This window comes from Antechinus flavipes, chromosome 6, assembly GCF_016432865.1.
Source record: "Antechinus flavipes isolate AdamAnt ecotype Samford, QLD, Australia chromosome 6, AdamAnt_v2, whole genome shotgun sequence".
In the NCBI taxonomy this organism is placed as follows: domain Eukaryota; kingdom Metazoa; phylum Chordata; class Mammalia; order Dasyuromorphia; family Dasyuridae; genus Antechinus; species Antechinus flavipes.
The window spans coordinates 35,644,225-35,663,574 of NC_067403.1; the positions used below are offsets into that span (position 1 = coordinate 35,644,225).

Genomic DNA, 19,350 nt, shown 5'->3' on the forward strand with positions numbered 1-19,350 from the left:
GATAAGCAGGGAAGGGATTTGTTTATCATCAATACATATTTCCCAGGTTCGTGTCTTTGCACATCCAAACTTATATTATTATCCCTTCTTTTTAATGCCTCCTATCTCCCATATCCAACTGACCCTGGGAAGGTGATGGAGCCAATGATGTTAGTATGATACAAGTTGCTGACATTGGAATAGGAATTTCAGGCCAAGAAGGCATGCAGGTTAGTGAATAATGTATACGTGAAAGTCTCCATGACTTTCAAAAACTGCTTACTTCCCAAACCAAGGTGTATCCCATAGCTTTTGGCATGTTGTTTCATTGTTGTTATTCTGTTCAATTATTATTTCAGTATTTAATATTTGATCCATTCATTCTTTAGGATTGATTTATTTAGCTTCCAACAAATCTTTAATCTTTCTTTCCATAGCTCTTTAATGAATGTAATTTTGATTAAATCATAATCTAAAAAAAAGATGGATTTAATATTTGTATCTTTCTGCATTTATTTGTGAAGTTTTTAAATGTCTTAATATATAAGGCATTTGAAGGGTGGGGAAGGCCTTCTTTGTAGCAAAATCTCAAGAGAGGAAAGGTCCTTGAATTATCAGATGGAATACTCAATAACTAATCCAAAACTATATTTCCTACAATTATATAAGACATTCTGCATGAGCCCCTCTTTCTCTTTAAAAATTATTTTTATTATGAACTTGAAAAATATTAACAAATTTCCATATTCAAAAATTAGGGCAAAAAAGGATAATATAGGGAATCTGTTGATCTTTTTTTATACATAATTCAATTTTTTCTATAATTCTCTATTGAATTTTTTAAGCCGTATTTTATTTTTCCTCAATTACATGTTAAAAAAGTTTTAATATTTAAAAAAAAAGTTGAGTACAAAATTCTGTCTGTCTTCACTCCCTGAGACAGTAAGCAGTATGATGTCATTTATATATGTGTGATCACATTAAACATTTCCATATTAGTCATTTGTAAAAGAAGGCTTGAATTAAAAAAGAGTGAAAGAAATTTTAAAATGGCATGCCTCAGTCTGTCTTCAGATAGTGTCAGTTCTTTCTCTGGAGGCAGATAGTATGCTTCATCATGAATCCTTGGGGATTATCGGGGAACCTTATATTGCCGAAAACAGCTAAGTCACTTCATCAAACAGTATTGCTGTTATTGTATACAATAGTTAACCTCCTGGTTCTGCTCATTTCACTTTGCATCAGTTCATATAAGTCTTTCCAAGAGGCAATACATTATTAACTTTGAAGAAATATTATGAAAGCAAATGCTCTTTAAATGTCATTGAAAATCATAAAATGCCTTCTAGGTGGAAACTACTGAGATAAGAACTCCAATGAGGAAACCACTTCTGTCAGTGCAGATTTGCATCTACTTTGTACCTTAGTGTTGAGTTGTGAAATACAAAGTATTTGGATATACATATTCCTGACTGAAACAAACTTTCAAAAATGCCATTCTGTTCTTTCAGAGTTTATGATAACTAACTTTGTGACTTTTTGTGATTCAAAAGGTACGAAATTCTGTGGTATGTCAGATTAAAAAATAACAACTGGAAGGAGTCTTAGTATATCAATCTGATAATCTTCAATCAGAAATATTATTTTCAGATAAGATCAATGTGTTGATTTGTTTTGCTAAATTACACTTTTTTAGATAAAGGAGGACTTCTCTTTAGGTTCTAATCTTTTGTGCTCTGCTAAAACTACCTTATCTTTCCATATTGTTTTTAGCTCATTTCTGTTATTTCATTTAAAGCCCCAAATAGAACAGTAAGGAAGATAACAGTGGGGGAATCCTCATTTTGCTAATGAAAAAAACATGTAATTTTAGTTTTTACATTGTATATGGGAGAGTAAAAATTGTAATAAAAATATTGCTCTGTGCCCTCTTCTGTACTTTATTTTATTTTTGTATTTTTAAAATAATTCTCTTGATTTTCTTTTTTATAGATATAGCACTACTCGTAAGTCACATTATCATTTCTAATTTGAAGCACTCCTTTATTTAAAAAAAAAATAAATTTTAAATTATTTTAAATTTAATTAAAATTTTAAACAGTAATCCAGTGAAACAAACAAATACATTGGCTATGTCTGCGAAAATACATTTCATCAATAGTCTTTGGCCATCATTATCATTCATTTTTTTAAGCAGAGTCCAGAGGCTTTTCAAGTATTTTCCTTTGCATTATTATTTTGGTTATCACATAAATTTTTCTGGCATGGCAAAGATGATGAAAACAGAAAACAGCATTGCTCCCAGTGTCAGACAAGATAGGGAAAAGCAAAGATTGCTAGGACGATCTAATGAAAACTTCCTGCCAAGGTGACTTTGAATCATTAGTGTGTAATCTTTGTGTCAGTCATTCAGCTTTGGGCCCGTCTAGGTGTATTATCATTTGGTCCACATCTTTCCATTCTTTTCAGAAGAATAATCTAAGATGCTCCATAAAATGTTTTCTACAGTCTAGATAATTATAATATATAATATAATAATAATAAATATAATATTCCCCACTCTAGCAGATTAATAATGCTTCCCAAAAGATTGTCTAGAATGTTATGTTCTTGGTGAAGGCAAGCTGGTTCTTTGTAATTACTGGAAGGTTTAATGATTTACACATTCTAAATTTTTTAAATGTTCACTTACCGTGCCTTTAATATGATGTATTCTAAAAATTTTCTGATTAATCTCAGTCTCTAATGGTTTCCAGATTCCTTTTCTAACCCTGAGGTACTTTTCCATTCTCCATTATTTCAGTACTTGAGATTTTATCATCTTGGTTAAGGGATTTTAATTCAGGAAGGGCATCTAAGTGCCATCTTACTCTCTTCCTCTTTATCTTGGGTATCAACCCTATTAGCCATTTATTTTCTGTTATTTCCAAAGCAATTTCTCCTTGGCAAAAAAAAAAAAAAAATAGAAGAAGCAGAATAAAAACTGAACAGCTCTTTGTCCTTTCTGTCAAGTATCATTGTCTTTACTCCTCCAAGGAGCAATCCAGTCTCATCCTTTGATCTTCCTTTTTCCCCACAAGTTATTTCAGCAATGACAGTGTGGCATTTACTTATGAGGTATCAATAGAAATTAACTCTTAAAATGTCTATATTCTTGCTCTTAAGTCTGGCCAAAAAAAAAAAAAAAGCTAAAAGAGAAAGAAACATCATCAGAAATGTTCTGGGTGTAAGATCATTAATAAGTTGTGAACTTCCATAAGGCAAGTAAGTACAGATGCATGATAGATTGTGGTGGTAAACTTATTGGAAAAATGACATTATTTTCAGGAAGCACCTCTTGTTCTTAGTAATAGGGCCTTCCCTTCTTCAAGGAAAATACTGTCTGCCTATTTCTGAAGAAAAATAGGCATATAGTATAAGAAATAGCCTACACAGATTATGTATGATGAAATAAAGCTTTTATTTTAAGAGTACCACATCAATTTAAAAGTTAACTTGCATAATTTGGGAGCATCGTGGCATATTAGAGGGAGTATTTGATATAGTCACATCATGTGATTTTTCTATCTGGTCCCATCATACATTAGCTCTGTGATCTTGAACAAGTCACTTCTTGAATTGGGTTCAAGTCACTTCATTTTTCCTCAATTTCCTCATTTTTCAAATGAAAAATGAAAATTTTTCAAATTTTCAAATGATTTTCAAATCAAAAAAAGATGTTGGACTAGATGTCATCTGAGTTCCCTTTTAGCTGCAGGTCTTTAGCTATGATCTTGTGAACTCTAAGAGTAAGTGATATTTTATTATCTAACCTACAGAGACATTACAAGAAAGCATAAAATTAGGGGATGTGTGGAAAGCTCTTTACAACAAAATGTTCTATACAAATAAGTATTACTACTGTAAGTTTCTTTAAATTATCTTCCACTGAATCCCTATTCTGATGCCTCTGGCATAAAGGTCATCCTTAATGCTTAAAGTAAATGTTTTAAGTTCCGGCAGGTTCAGTCAGCTAGAAAGGCTTTTGGTAGGATCCTTGTATCTGTTATGTGAGGTTTAACAAAGGTGAAGTACCAAGAAGCTCATCACTAAAAAGTCTGACAGGAGAGATGTGTTTTTGTTTTTTTTTTTGTTTGTTTGTTCTTAGCCACTGCATGAGTCATAATCCCTCTGGGTTTGGAACTGTTTAAGGCCCTTGTTAGCTCTAAATGTGTTTTTGTGATCTCTAAAGGAGAAAAACTGAATTTCCTTCAATTCCCTAAAGGAAAGGGAAAATGGATAGTGTAGTATAGAGCATCAGGCTTGGAGGAAAGAAGACATATTCCTCAGTTCAAATATAACCTCAGACATTTTCTAGCTGTGTGACCTTGGAAAGTCACTTAACCCTGTTTGCCTCAGTTTCCTTATCTGTAAAATGAGCTGGAAAAGGAAATAGAAAAACATTCCAGTCAAGAAAATCCCAAAAAACACAACTTTATTGTGGACACAACTGAAATGACTCAACAATCATGAAAGAATGTTTCCATACTGATGAAATTATAGCTCATAAAGTTGTTTATTATATACAAATGTTTGTTATATATGTGTAGTCTTACAACCACTTTTGGTATAAAAGAAAAAATGCTTAAAAACTGGCAAGGAAATTTTTAAAAATATTTTTTATTAATATCATTTTTATCACTTATTTTCACAGTATTTTCTATTGCAGAAAATCGTCCCCTATAACAAAAAGTAAAAAGAAGAAAAAAGTCACTAAATCTAACCAATAATGACACTATAAGAATTTCACCTCTATCTTTCCCACACCTCTGTGAAGATCTGGAGGAAGGTGCCTTCTCCTTTCTCTTATTTGGAGCCAAGTTCAGTGTTTAGAATTTGTTATTCTTTTTTTTAAATTGGTTCTGCTTACTTTACTTTGCATCAATTCATAGATCTCCCTATATTTCTCAGTATTCATTCTCTTTATCACCTCTTAAAGGTTCAGTTTCCACGACTTGTTTAGCCAATTATGAGCATTGAATCCCTCCCCCACAAATTCTTTGTTACTGTAGAAAGTGGGGCAAGGAAGCTTTTAAAGGACTATCTATACTCTGTTGTGCATTCTCTATTATTATAATATTATCAAATCAACTCCTTGAAAATGACTTTCAAGACATTACCCCTTTATAGTTAGAAAATGACTGCCAGCTAGGTAGTAAGGAACACTATAGATTCAAGTGTTGATAGACTGGAGAAAGTGGAACAAATATAAATTCTGACATGTCTATCTTAGAAAGATTGAGAATTTAAATCTCTTTGCCTGATATATAGGGTGAGTGCCCAGAAGATTACTTAAAAGTCATGCAATGTTTTGACTGTACTCTTTCATGCAGTTCCCAAAATAGGACTCGAGTAGAAAAACTTCACTGAGAAATAACAGAACAAAGGAAGCGGATGCATATATGAGCACAAGCTAAGGAGAGTTAAGGGCAGGGAAAGCCAGGTATTATTCATAAGGAATAATGAATTGATTTTTAAAAATCTAATTTTGTACGTATTGGTAAAATGAAAAATTCCTATGCAAAACTTTTATAGTTCTACTCTCATATTCTCAGCTTCTTCTTTATGCTTATTATCTTTCAAATAGCAGAACTGGCTAATTTAAGAGTTTGCAAGTCATGGCTAATGAATCCCTTCTGATGTCTTTAGTTTTTTTCTTTTCTTTCTGCAGGCAGTGATGGCCAGTGATTTTGCAGTTTCCCAGTTCAGACATCTCACCAAGCTCCTACTTGTTCATGGACATTGGTGTTATACTAGACTATCTAACATGATTCTATATTTCTTCTACAAGAATGTGGTATGTGGCATTTGGGGATCTGGTTTCCACATTCTCCCATTACTCTCTTCCCTTATTTGTCAGCCCTGGTACATTAAAGAATGATGATAGCATCTCAAATTTTGATGATTGAGGTCTGGAAATGAGATGGCACGACCATTAATTCAGTGCTTTATCAAAAACTGCTGGCAGCAAATTGCTAGTCTTGCCCATCAGTTCGGATTTGCTGCTCCCCGTACATTTAAATTCAATTGTCTTGTCTGGTTCATTTAAAATCTGATTTGTGATCCTCTATAAAAGGGTTGTGAAAAGTGGAACTTTGAAATGTGTGATACTGTCCATTAGGAGAAAGGGGGAAAGATCTAGAATTTGAACTTAGAATTTTAATTGTTAAACTGATGGGAAATCTCATTTTTAGTCTGCGCCCTATTGCTTACAAGCTGGTGACTGGGATAACTAAAATCTCACTTCATTTTATATAGATTTGGAAAGAGTAAGTGACTATTAGGATCCTTTCAAACTAAAATTCTCTGATTTTAAAAAGATGATAATGAAGGGGTAAAATGGTGATAATAATAATGTTCCTATATTATTTGGGTCAGCACAATTTAGACTAAGTTCAATTTTAGCTCACTAAAAGAAAACATAACAAAAACCTCTCCCCTTAATGTTAAAAAAAAAAAAAAAAGATTTCCATTGACATAAATTCTCTCGAATGGGTCATTTTAGGTGGTTTTTAAGTTAATAGAATTTTGTTTTAAAACTTAGTACTTTTCAGAAAAGAAAAGAAAAAGTTGGTGATTAAAAAAAAAAAAAGATATTTGGCCAAAAGCTGTCATTTTAAGAAAAGTATTCTTGCATTTGTTAAAGATCTTCCTGGTGCCTATGATTGACTTTAATTTAAAAGATGCATCCTTCAGCAAAGTCTAGAGACCTGGTAGCCCCCTTATCTTTCAAAAAATAAACCAGTGTCTCAGAAATTCTTGGAAATATTTTTGGATTTTGATCCACCAAACCTGCAGTTTTTTACCTTCAATGCCTAACCTTTATTCCTAAAACCTACTTGTATCTGAGCTAGAAAGGTATTATTGTTGGTTGTTTGAGGGGAAAAAAATTCTTTCATGGAGATTATTTAAAGAAAGATTTAAGATCTTTCCTAGGTAATTCCATCCTTGGCAACTTTTCCCAGTGATCTCACACTATTCGCTGCTCACTCAAGTGGACAAATACAGCTATAAGGGAGATTCTATAGGCTGTGAGGCATTAGATCAGCTTTTCCTAAGACATTATCTTTGCAAGTTAGTACAGAGCCTCTTGCCATTTGAACTCCCTGATACCTTTGTGAATGAAATAAAATAAGGCCATTTACTCATTGTCACCCATAGCAACGTCTGAGGGGATAAAGCATTGTGTTTAACAGAATTGACCTCTTCAGGTAATGAAATACTCAAATGGAGGCAGTTGCATGATTTAGTGGATTAAATACCAGGAGTGACATCAGGAAGATTTGAGTTCAGAATACTACTTTGGACACCAGTTTCAGTTTTCTGATCCCCCAAATAGAGCTAATTCTAGCACCTATATTAGCAAGAAAATTCATAAAGCACTCTGAAAACCTTAAAAAACTACTTTTAAGTTAGCTGCCATTTCTATCATGAATTATTGTTGCTCTAAATTGAGTGTCTTCATTTTTAGGCTTATGTAAACCTTCTCTTTTGGTACCAATTCTTTTGTGGATTTTCTGGAACGTCCATGTCAGATTACTGGGTTTTGATCTTCTTCAATCTCCTCTTCACATCCGTACCTCCAGTTATTTATGGTATCCTGGAAAAAGACATTTCTGCAGGAACTCTCATGCAACTACCTGAACTTTACAAGAGTGGCCAGAAATCAGAGGTAGGCGTTAGAATCCTATTCATACAAATGGAAACCAATGAGAGACAAAATGGAAGAGTGGCTAGAGGATGCAGGGGGAAGATAAGGTGGCCTGAATTCAAGGCCCCTCTCTGGCAAGTCTTAACTTCACAGCATCCCCAGACAAGTCTCTCCCCCCCCCCCCAATCACATCAGTTGTCATCTCCAATTTATCTAGTATATATTTTGTTTGGACTCCTCTGACGTTCTTTTGCCCTTGTTTGTAATTCTCACAATTTAGCTCAGTGCTTGGTGCTTGTTGCCTGCCTCATGGTTCTACATCAGTCACTTGATTGATTTGATCTCAGAAAGACAAAGATTTCTTCTTAAGTGGTCACAAGTTTAGGAGCCAAGAACATAGGAGTGTGCAACTGAGAGAGCCATTGGTTTAAAATGAAAGGCTCTCTTGAGGCGATGTCCTTTTGGATGAAAATGTTCATGGTGGCCCTGACCTGTACTATATTGTAAGGGCTCGTTTTATGTGGATTGACATTTATAACTGTGCTCTCCCTTGGGGGGGCTGAGATCATTTGTCCTGCTGGTAAACTTTGTTAACAGCCCTTTACTTATATGTGTCCTGATAGGCTGGCCGGCTTTTATGATGTGCCGGTAACAGCCTTAGGCAGAGCCATATCAGGCTGCCCTTGATATAAAGTAATTGTCATTTAATTCACCTTTTCCAGAAGTTGCCCTTCCCTTGAACTTGTCCTCCAAGCATGCTTTCTTTTATGCTTTGCTCATTTCCTGTCTTCACTGCTCTGAAACCTGCTCTCCTGGGCTCCCTAAATCCCTTTTCCCTAATGTTGAAGAGGTCTGGAATGCTGACGTGAAATGATTCTCTTCCAGGATACAATATCCTCTCACCTTTCTCTCATCACCCTTAAAGTGTCCTCTTTCATCCCCTGACCATCTTTCTTTTTGCAGAGTTCTCCCGGGTTGGTTTCCAATAGCTTCTCATTCGTTTTGTCTCAAATCTCCTCTCTTTACTTTCTCCACTGTCTATCAGTGTTGTCAGTCCCAGCCCTGTGGGTCTACGTCTATTAGCCAGTGTAATAAATTATTTCAGATTTTAAATTCAATTCAACAAACAGTTAACAAATACATAATAATCTGTGAAATACTGTTCTAGATACTCAGTATGCTAAATAACCTGTGTGGGTGGGTGCTTACAACATATATATTGATAAATAAATATAGGGCAAATTTAAAGATCAGTAGAGAATATAAATCAGGGTGAAGTCTAAAGATCATAAAAGGTTTATTACAGAAAGTGTCGGTTACACTGAAAACTAGGGATGCTGAAGGGGACTGAGGGGTAGGACAAAAGCAGTCCAGGAGGAAATATGGAAGAGAGGGGTGCGAAAGCGTGGTTTTGGAGTCTATAGCAAACAGGCCAGTTTGGCTGGGATGAAAAGTGATGGGAAATGCAAGAGCTGGTGTGTGGTTAGGGCAATAGACTTCTGATAAAGTCACCTAGATTCAAATCCTGCATCTCAGTTTACTCATTATAAAATGAAACAATCATTCAAATAATCAAGTTCCCTTCCTACTCTAATAGCCATAACATTAAGCTGGGGGAGAGTCAGTGTATTTGTAGTGTGGAAGTCAGAAGCTGAAAAGTTTACATTTTATTCTAGAGGCTATCCAGAGCCCCTAAGGATGTGTGAATAGGAGAACAGCACTATTCAATCAGCACCTTAGAAAAGGTAATTTGAAAGTTGGGTGGAAGATGCAGGGCAATTGGAAGCAACCAGGGCCCTCTTAAGTGATGTGAATTTACAGTGTGACTTTTTCCTGAAAAGAATTTTGGAGAAGGGTTGTGGTTTGGCAGGACAAGGGGGCAGTTTAAGATGAATTCTTGTTGTTCAAGTATTTCAGTCATGTCTGATTCTTCATGATCTTACTTGGAATTTTCTTGGTAAATATATCAAAGTGATTTGTCATTTCCTTCTCCAGTTTATTTTATATTTAAGGAAACTGAGGCAAATAAGATTGAGTGATTTGCCCAGGATCACATACCTAGGAAGTATCTGAGGCCAGATTTGAACTCGATCAGTTTTCCTGACTTCAGGCATTATGGTACAACCTAGCTGCCCCTTTTAAGAGGATAAAGTATTGCTAAATTGATCAAGATTCTAAAAGGATGAAACTAAGAGCAGAGATAACAGAGGACCAAGAGGGAAAAGGGACTGGAAGTCATAGGGAGGGGGAATGAAAAGGTAGAAAGATATGATGAGAGAGAATAAGATCTAAGGTAGAACCTTAATTTAATGTTAAATCTTTCCCCCTTGGACCATTGGGATTCTTTCAACTCTTAACACAGTCTCTTCTTCTAGACTCATTAGAGAAAGTGATTCTGGAAAGGGAGGGGGGGAATTTCTGTGAAAGAACCATAAGTCATCATTAGTTTGATTATCCAAAGGACCACAAAAGGTGATTGATTGTAAGTATAGTAAGTTTGTGAGAAAGAAAAAAAATATCCAACATATACTTGTGTACTCATTGTAACATTGCCTTATTTGGGAGGTAGAATATTTTACAAATGAGTTTGAACTTTTGCATTTTGGAAAAATAAGAAACAAAAAAGCCAAATTAGGAAGAGAAGGTGATTCTGGAGTCTATTTGAAGGAGAGGGCTTTTTGTTTTGCTAATAGTAAGTTTTATCTGTCAGCAAGAGCTTCACCAGATTTTTTTATTCCATTTCACCTGTGCGCCCATCCTGTTTCTGGCTTCTGTCTTCTACAGGTGGGATTGGGGGCATTTTGTCTCATTCCAGTTTATCTCTCTCTCACTCAATATCTATTTCATTTCTAGGCATACTTACCACTCACATTCTGGATCACCTTGCTTGATGCCTTTTACCAAAGTCTGGTTTGCTTCTTTGTGCCTTACTATGTGAGTACACAGAATTATCGTTATTCCTCTTCTGCTCTGTTTAATAAGATTTACCCTGCTATGCTGGTCCCTTGTCATCACCCACAACTAATTTCCCATTTTTCCTTTCATTTTGTAGACCTACCAGGGCTCAGACATTGACATCTTTATGTTTGGGAACCCCTGAACACTGCGGCTCTGTTCATCATTCTTCTCCACCTTGTAATTGAAAGTAAGACTTTGGTGAGTGGAAACATACAGCAACCTGGTTCTCCATTATATGGGACCTTGGACAGCTCTTGCTGCCTAGGTGCAAAGGGAGTTCTTAAGAGGGAGAGTGACAAGAAAAAAATGATATTTGTGGCTTCATGGATCAGGCTTTGGATAAGTGACCCAAGAAATCATAACTATCCCCCATTAGTTCAACTGGGAATTTGTTGTAATCCTATCAAGGAGTTGCTCATGAATGCAACTCTCAAGTTAAAAAGATCTGAATTTGATTCTTGACATAATTCAAAAAGTCCCTTTATTGCCTTCAATCTGGTTCCCCATCAGTAAAATTTAGATAATGACCTAATCAAAAGGGGTGATAAAGTTTGTACAAGACATTTTCTAATGTGAGATTTTCATTATTTGCCATTTTAGCTACAATAAAAAGGTATTATCAGTTTTTCATCTCCAGGTTTAATGAATCAGTGCCAGCCAAGGTAAGATGATATTCTTGTTAAACATAGCACCTGCTAGATAGGAATATTAAGAGGTGGGGAAATAGGAAGGCAGAAAGAGAATTTCTATTTTTTAAAATAACATTGGCATATTTATTGAAACAGATAATGCAGCATTTGTTATATTTTGGTGGCTTATTATCTTAGTCCAAAAAGAATTTTATTATGTTTAGGGTTTTTTTTTTTTTGATGGGGGGAAGGATTCATAGTGCTATCCCTACAGATGTGGGGAAGTAGAAAGAAGAAAAAGTAGAATGTTTTTTGAATGACCTGGCCCTTAAAACAATGTGTTTTAAATAAGAAAAAATCTGGAAGGAGTTACACGTCAAGCAATTCAGCCCTATTTAGGGCCTACTTTAACCCAACAAGACTTAGAATGGAAAGGTGTGATCTACACAGAGGTGAATGGGTTTTCATAAATCTCTGAAGAAAACCAGATGGACTGAACAAGGGAAGGCCTCAAAATTAAATCCTGCTGTAGGTTTTTTTAATATACTTTGATATGAAAGAATGCAGGAAGTTATGAAGCTATCAAGTGAAAAATGGGATGATGTCCCAAAACATGCTTCTGACCACCATATCAGATGTATCCTCGACATCTGAAGAATTATAGAGCATATCAAATAGGAAAGATGTTTAGATACTTCTGCCTCCAAAGTGAATTGAAATTCCTCAGTTGGCTGCCAGAGAAGATAGAAATTAGAGAGAAACGGACAGGCTGGCCTCCTACAGAACTGTCAACTTTTTTAGCATTACATCCACTCTAATTCCTTCTACCCTTGGGTTTGGTGCAGACTCCACTACATCTGCATCTTCATCTTTTGGGGTCCTTCTTTCAGCCCAGACTTTAGCTAAGGAGAAAACCCTAATCATTTCTAAAATGAGTGAAAGACAGTAAAATACTTATTAGAAGTCAAGTCTTTTTAAAAGAGGCAGGGGGGGTACTGTTTAGCGCAAAGATTGTGGAAGGAAAAATCTGAGAAACAATGCTCCAGATCTATGGGAAAAAAAAAATTACCGAATTGACTAAAACAAAAGAGTTTAAATGATTTGTGTTGATTAGGACAGATAAGAAATGCATGTGCCTCTTGTGAAATCAATACATATTATAACTGAATAACCAAGTAAAAGGATTAAAGTACTTTTTCATACTATGGATTTTAAAATATAACCTCTAGAGCAAGGGCTCTTAAATATTTTTATATCTCCAGGTCCCTTTAAAGTCTTATAAAGTCTGTGGATCCTTTCTCAAAATAACATTTTCAAATGCATAAAAAAGTCACAAAGGAAACCAATTATATTAAAATAGTTATTGAAATATTAAGGATTGCAAGTTTCTCCTACTAGCATCACTGAATTCTTCCCACAGACACTAGCTCAGAGATTTCTCATGAGACAAACAAATGAGTATGCTAATCAGTTGTAATGGAAGGCAATTCATCCATTTATAGTTTTATGTAAGTCCAGAAAGTTTTACCAGGCTGTGAGACCCAGGGAGTTTAATGTCTTACTTACATTCTCTGCTCTTCTTCCCTTGCCTTGCAGACTTGGATTCACATGGTGGTCATCAGTAGCAGTATCTTAATTTACTTTTTCTTTGCCTTGGTGTTTGGAGCAATGTGTGTGACTTGCAACCCACCATCCAACCCTTACTGGATCATGGAAGAGCACATGATGGATCCAATGTTTTATTTAGTCTGTGTCCTCACAACTTGTATTGCTCTTCTCCCTAGGTACGGTCTGGATTTCACAACCTAAATAATCTAAAGCCAAAGACTTTAAGAGATTGTATGGTCTGTCTTTTATTTAGGTCATTTTCTACCTGAACCACTTAAAGGCAAATGGCTTAAAGACAACATCTCAGGAACATCAAACTATTTATGGGGGTTTCATACCCATCATCTTGTGTTTTATAAACTAGACTGTTCTCTTTCCATACCCCCAACCCAATATGATATATCTGGAGATAAGAATTTTCTCATTAAATTTCACTTAACCAAAATTGTTTACAAATCTCTTTCTCATAGAGCAGTTTAAAAAAATCTGCAGTCCTCAATTGTTAAACTTTTTTTTTTTACTATGATGACAGAACAAAGATGCTCACAAGAATCTATATAGTATAATACGAAGTTCACATTTTATTCATGCTTTTCATCACTGCCATTAATTAAAATCAGGAAACATTTCTCTAATCTTAACATTACTTTTTCTATTTATTGCTTTTTTGTAGAATTCACACATATACCCTGTCCTCACCCCCATGCTCATTACTATCAATATCTTTCAAAGTATTTAAGCTTGAAAAGTATTGATGTGTAGGGATTTTTCCTTTGCTAAAAATTGCATTTTTTTAAAATTGATATAGATATTTGGCAACATTTTCAGCCAGATATTAGTCACCTCTTCAAAAAGCCAGTGCCCAAGTCATACTATACAGCCAAAGTTCCAATCCTTATTTTTTTCTGTATTAATTAAAAGAAAAAGCAGGTCTAATTAAAAAAAAAATCTCTGCCTTAGAAATAACCTCCCACTCCCAACTTTAATCCATAATGCACTGGAGCTGATTAAGGTGTCAGTCAAATTCCAAATTATGAGACTAACAAGATAGCAAACTAAATTTTTCCTTCCATCCTCACAACTTCTCAGACTACTCCAAAAGAGAAATTATGTGCCCAAAATAAAATAACTTTAGCTCCCTAATCTAGTCGAAACACTGAGAATCCAAAAAAATAAAAAAACAAAGGCAAGGACTCCATAAATTAATGCCTAACTTGTGCTCACTCAGCACCCACTGCCCACCACACTCCTGACCCAGGAGCTTGTCATGAAGCACAAACTTTACGTGCCTTGAAGATAACACCCTCCAAGCTGCACAGATTTTCTGAAGTCAGACTAGTCAGCAACGTTCCACTCTAGCAGTGTTCTTTCTTGCATCAGAGCTCTACAAAAGGGCAGATGAAAAGAGCTGATGGGGAGGACAGAAGTCTGGGCTTGTAATAGAGTGCATCTCCATCTCCTGACCTGGTTCCCTTCCCAGAACATTAGAGATACAAACTCTGATGGAAATCTGCCCAGGATGCAATAGTACCAGCATGGTAGGGCTCTGTACCATGGACCAGAAATGAAGGAAAAAGGACTGAGCATTATTAGGTTGGGGAGAGGGAGAAGCAAGATGGGGATTATAGTACTCCACTAAGCCTGAGGGAAAAGGTCCCAGCAGTCAGGTCTGTCTCCCTAAAAGTCAATTGGGACAGAGACCTAGGTTTGGTGAACCATGAATTGATTTTGAGATCTAATCTCCAGGGAAACCAAGCAAGAAAGAAGGAAAAGATACAGAGGAAGAAATTCTAAAATCTCGAGAATAAGCAGATAAATCAACAATTATCAAAGCAAAATATTCACAGCTATGTGAGAGAATACTCCAGATCACTAAATAAGAGAACTGCAAGAAGAAAAATAACCCTAAAGTTTCACTTTATAGCTTGCAAATTGGCAAATATGACCCCCAAATGGCATTTGTCTATATGTAACAATATTCCCAATGACTATGAGAATGTAAATGGAAAGAACTACATACCACAAAATTAAAAGTAAATGTAGCAAAGCGTAAACAGGGACTCAAATGAAGAGGTTAATGAGTAAGTATTCCTAATACATCCCTTCATGAAGGTCCACAGGCATTGCATTTTTTTCAGCATGCTGCTTCTTTTCACTTCTCTTTATTTCATCTTTAAAAAAGATTATTTGTTATGTGGAATAACCCTCTGAGAAGGGACAAGGGAAAAGTGCTGGGGAAAACTGAGGTTAAAAAAAAATAAACTTTTTAATTGAGTTTCCTTCACTGGCAGATGTGCCTCATGATCTGTGACAATTGGCCAACCCTTCTAAAAGGCTTAAGATGAATACCATCTAATTTACTCAGAAGTTCAGGTCCCCTCACCGATATTATTTTTTGTTTTTATTTAAAATTGTACTTTTATCTAAATTGAATGTCTCTACCAAATAAGGTACCTATCCTGGGAGCTTGGAAACAGTGAGGAAGCTATATAGCTATACTTCTGGTAGAGAACTGCCCTGATAGTGCTTTAATATTGTTATTTTGGTCTAGCTAAAAAGTTGATTTCCAAAGCTATTTCTGAGAAATAATTGAATAATCCTGTTTGTCCCATAGGTTTATATACAGAGTTCTGCAGGGATCACTATTTCCTTCTCTGATATTAAGAGCTAAACACCTCGATAAACTTTCTTTGGAGGAAAGGAATGAAGCTCTTAAGAAGTGGAAAGAAGCCAGAACTGTGAAGCAGACGACAACTGGGCATTCTCATCCTACAGACGCACTAGAAAGAAGGAGAAACTTGGACCCTTCTTGTGACCTCTCAGTGACAACAGCATCTGTTAATAGCAAGCAAAGAGACTCTCCCACGTTCAAAGCTACTTTAGATATAACCAATGTCTCAGGGATGGCTATGAAGACTGTACCAAGTAGTGGACATTCTCTACAGAATAGCATTCAGAAATAAAAACAACAACCAAAAAATATTTCTTGCAATTTGGAATTGAAAATAAGAAAATATTTCCTAACCAAAAAAAGATTGACATGAATTTTAACGAACACGAATGTTTTAATAGGCTATAACAAGTCTGTAAAATATGCTCTGTGTATGGAATTTTTAAGAAAAGATTAAAAGGTTGATCTGCGTAGGTTTTTTAATTTGATTCGTTGCTGGAATCAGTTGCTATTGTGGATTTTTGGATTTTGTAAAAGCATTTTAATTAACTTTGAAATGCAAACTATTTAAAGAGGGAATTAAATAAAATAATTCCCTTTTCACTTGGAGACCTTGAAAGAAAATAAACACATGCATATTACAGACATTTCCCAACTTAAGAATAGATCAGTTCCAAAAAAATCTATTTGCATGTCAATCTTTTGGAAATTAGAATGCCTTTCTCATGGTGGTTCGTTTCCTAGGCCAGCCTACAATAAATCTATTTAACCTATAATATACAAAACATGATAATAGAAGTCCAAGAACGCCACTCTGTCTTCCCCCAGTTCCTCCCACCTCTAGATCACTTCCTAAGTGCCTTGAGTTAGGAAACATTATGTTCAGATTCCTCCCATTGCCTATTCCCATGCTATAAATTAAGCCAAGAGTTCTTAAACTGGGGGACTGCCAGAATTTCTAGATCCATGGCAGCCTTCATCAGATAAAAAGAGCAAATCTCAAAAAAAGGAAGTCTCAAAATCTTGTAGCATTAGTTTTTTAGAATTTCATCTCTCTGCTGTCAAGTTCTCAAAAAATAGGGATGATACTGGGAATAAGTTTGGTATCAACAAAAATTAATGATACTGGATTCATACTCCAAGGTTAGGGATTAGACCTGTGACCTCACTGACATAGGGAACTCTTGGGGTGAAAAAATTCCCCCTTCCAATGTAAGTTAGTATTTTCTCTACAACCTAACGCTGTAAAGGGCTTCCTAGAGCACTAAGAAGTTGACTTATCCAAAATTACACCAATAGTATAGGTCAGAGTTTAAACTTGAACCCAGCTCTTTCTGACCGAGATCAAGTTCTTTGTCTACTAGGTCAGGATTCCTCATGAACCCAAACTCAAAATCAACTTTCATTGCTGTTTTTGTCCCTATGCTGCTCCTTCAGTTTCCACATTTATAAAATGAAGGAGTTAGTTTGACTATATCTATAATTTAGCTTCCAGTTCTATAGTTATGAAACTGTGATTATATGAGATGCCTTATAGCATGAGAAGACTTTCTGAGACTCTTCAAAGTTTTTTTTTTTGAAAATGCAGCAAGGTGTTTGCCATGGATATTAATATAAACACATGCTAGTTATTTATCACAACTCTCTAAAACAAAATCTAGTGACATACAAAATGGTTCTGATAAAATGGGGAAAAAATGACCCGCTTAAAATGGCACTATTTGTACACTCATCCGCTTAATCCAATTATGGCTAGTATAATGATAAAGGGATCTAAGTAAGCATTCTCTTTCTCCTCCCTTCCCCCAAGTTGTTCTTTTCTTTCTAAACAGAAAAATCAGTGTAGTTATATATCTGGACAATCAACTGCTCCAGAGTTTTTAATCTTTCTTTGCCTACTGAGTAGGCATTTGAAGCCTTCTTATCTCTTAATTAAGATATGGAAAGATAAAGAGGGGCAAGTAGTAATAGTAGCAGAGAGAATAATCTTTAAAGGGCTACAAGATGAATTTGTATTTGTATAAGATCTTTGAAAGAATTAATATTGTAACATCTAAAATATTAAAATATCATTCATTTACACTTGAATAATTCCAGTCACAGATTTAAGACTATATAAAGATCCAACCTACTTTAACCCTAAAAAATGACAGTGAATATTATAGACAATTTTGAGTGAGATATTTAAGTTGACCTACCCTTCACTTCAAAGGATGATTCCTAAATGATCTATTTTTCACTGCAGAAGGAGCTGAATTCTCCTAAGATCCATTATCTCAGTGGAATTGGAGTGCCACCCTGGGAAGAAAAAACTTTAGAAGATTTGGTGACCAGGGATTGTTGCTTAGATGACTTTCTCCTAGGATGGCTGAAGCCATGATTACATTAAAAGCTACATGATAAATGTAATCAATGATCAGAGAAATAATTTATAAGGATCACCCTGGTAGGAAACAAGGAATGTCTCTTAAGTTCTACCTCCACTGCAAGTATATGACCTAGTTTACATTTTTCCTAGAGCCTGAAAAGTATTGATAATTCTTTGTGTGTGTGTGTGTGTGTGTGTGTGTGTTATTCTTTTTAAATGAATTTTCCCATGTGTCTTTATTTCTTCTTTATGTCATTGAAACTTTTGTTCTAAATTGTTTTATGCTCTCTTCCCCAATCACTCATTCTTCTTGAGCTACTAACACGTGAGTCCATGCTCACCCACATATTAAAAACAATTTAGTTCAATTCCAATATGCTCAATAAACTTATAAATTCTAATAGGTGTTAAGTTACTTAAGTGGCAACAAGGAGTTCCCATGAACTAAATAAAACAGGAATTTTATTTAGCAACAGATGTTTTTTCATTGTTGCCTGATAGATAAGAGAATTACAGTGGAGGAGTTCACATTTGGGAGTGGATCACACTTCAAATTGCCTATCTTTGGGTGTGGTTAAGAAAATTAATCCTCGACCCAACTACTAAACCCAACCCTCTACACCAGAGAAGAACTTTGACACCAAATTTTCTTCTTTTATAAATCTTTTGGGAGGACGGGGGTGAGAAGTAAGTCTATGCCATGATGTGCCTAAGAAGAGGCTCTCTTAGAAGGGAATCATTACTTCAGGTAAAGATCCAACTAGCTGATATCCAAACAGATGTTATGGTTTTTCTAGTTTAGATGTCTCCAGATTCAGACTTTAGTCAGATTCACAAAACTCTAAATGATGTTAACCCAGGAAAGAAGTACTTCAGCACCCTCCTGACTGTTGTTCATGAAAAAAAGAATACACCATCTCGGAGAGAATTTATTCTTTCAAAAAGAGTAAAAAGCAGGGTGAATGAAGCAAAAAGAGCCCTGAATTTGAAATGAGAGGCTCTAGATTTTTGAGTTTGAATTCTGCCACTGACTGGTTGTGATTTTCACTTCTGTGAGCTTTCGTTATCTATAATATAGATATAATATAATAATCCCTGGAACCCTGTTTTGTATCTCCAGAGAAAGAGCTTCATTCTAGATTTGTGGTTGTCTATTTGTCCTTTCCCATGTTTCCCACTCATTTATAGTAAAATTGATTCAGAATATAATTCTCGGGATAATAAAAAAATTATCTTACCTTTCTCTGAAGACAAAACCTATTATAAAAGTATAGACAGAAAATATACAAGGATAAGTATTGCTCGTTTAACAGGCAGTAGTAAGTATGAGAGAGTAAAAAGGCAATAAATTCACCTGGTTCAGGGGACAGGTCAATTAATTGTGTCCAACAGTCCCTTCCTTAAGCATACACTGTTTCTACCTCCCATGATCCTTCATTTCTCCCTT

General features: G+C 35.3%; 1 protein-coding gene across 1 annotated transcript in view; it reads left to right on the top strand.

Moving 5' to 3' along the window:
- ATP10D (ATPase phospholipid transporting 10D (putative)) overlaps positions 1-16,138 on the top strand; it is a 94,083-nt gene extending 77,945 nt beyond the window's left edge. Inside the window, 8 exon segments of the mRNA XM_051963870.1 lie at positions 133-209; positions 5,690-5,815; positions 7,490-7,690; positions 10,523-10,603; positions 10,722-10,764; positions 10,767-10,825; positions 12,853-13,040; positions 15,479-16,138. Of these exon segments, the coding sequence (XP_051819830.1) occupies positions 133-209; positions 5,690-5,815; positions 7,490-7,690; positions 10,523-10,603; positions 10,722-10,764; positions 10,767-10,825; positions 12,853-13,040; positions 15,479-15,827 (1,124 nt within the window). The 3' untranslated portion in view covers positions 15,828-16,138.
- Positions 16,139-19,350: the final 3,212 nt, after the last annotated feature.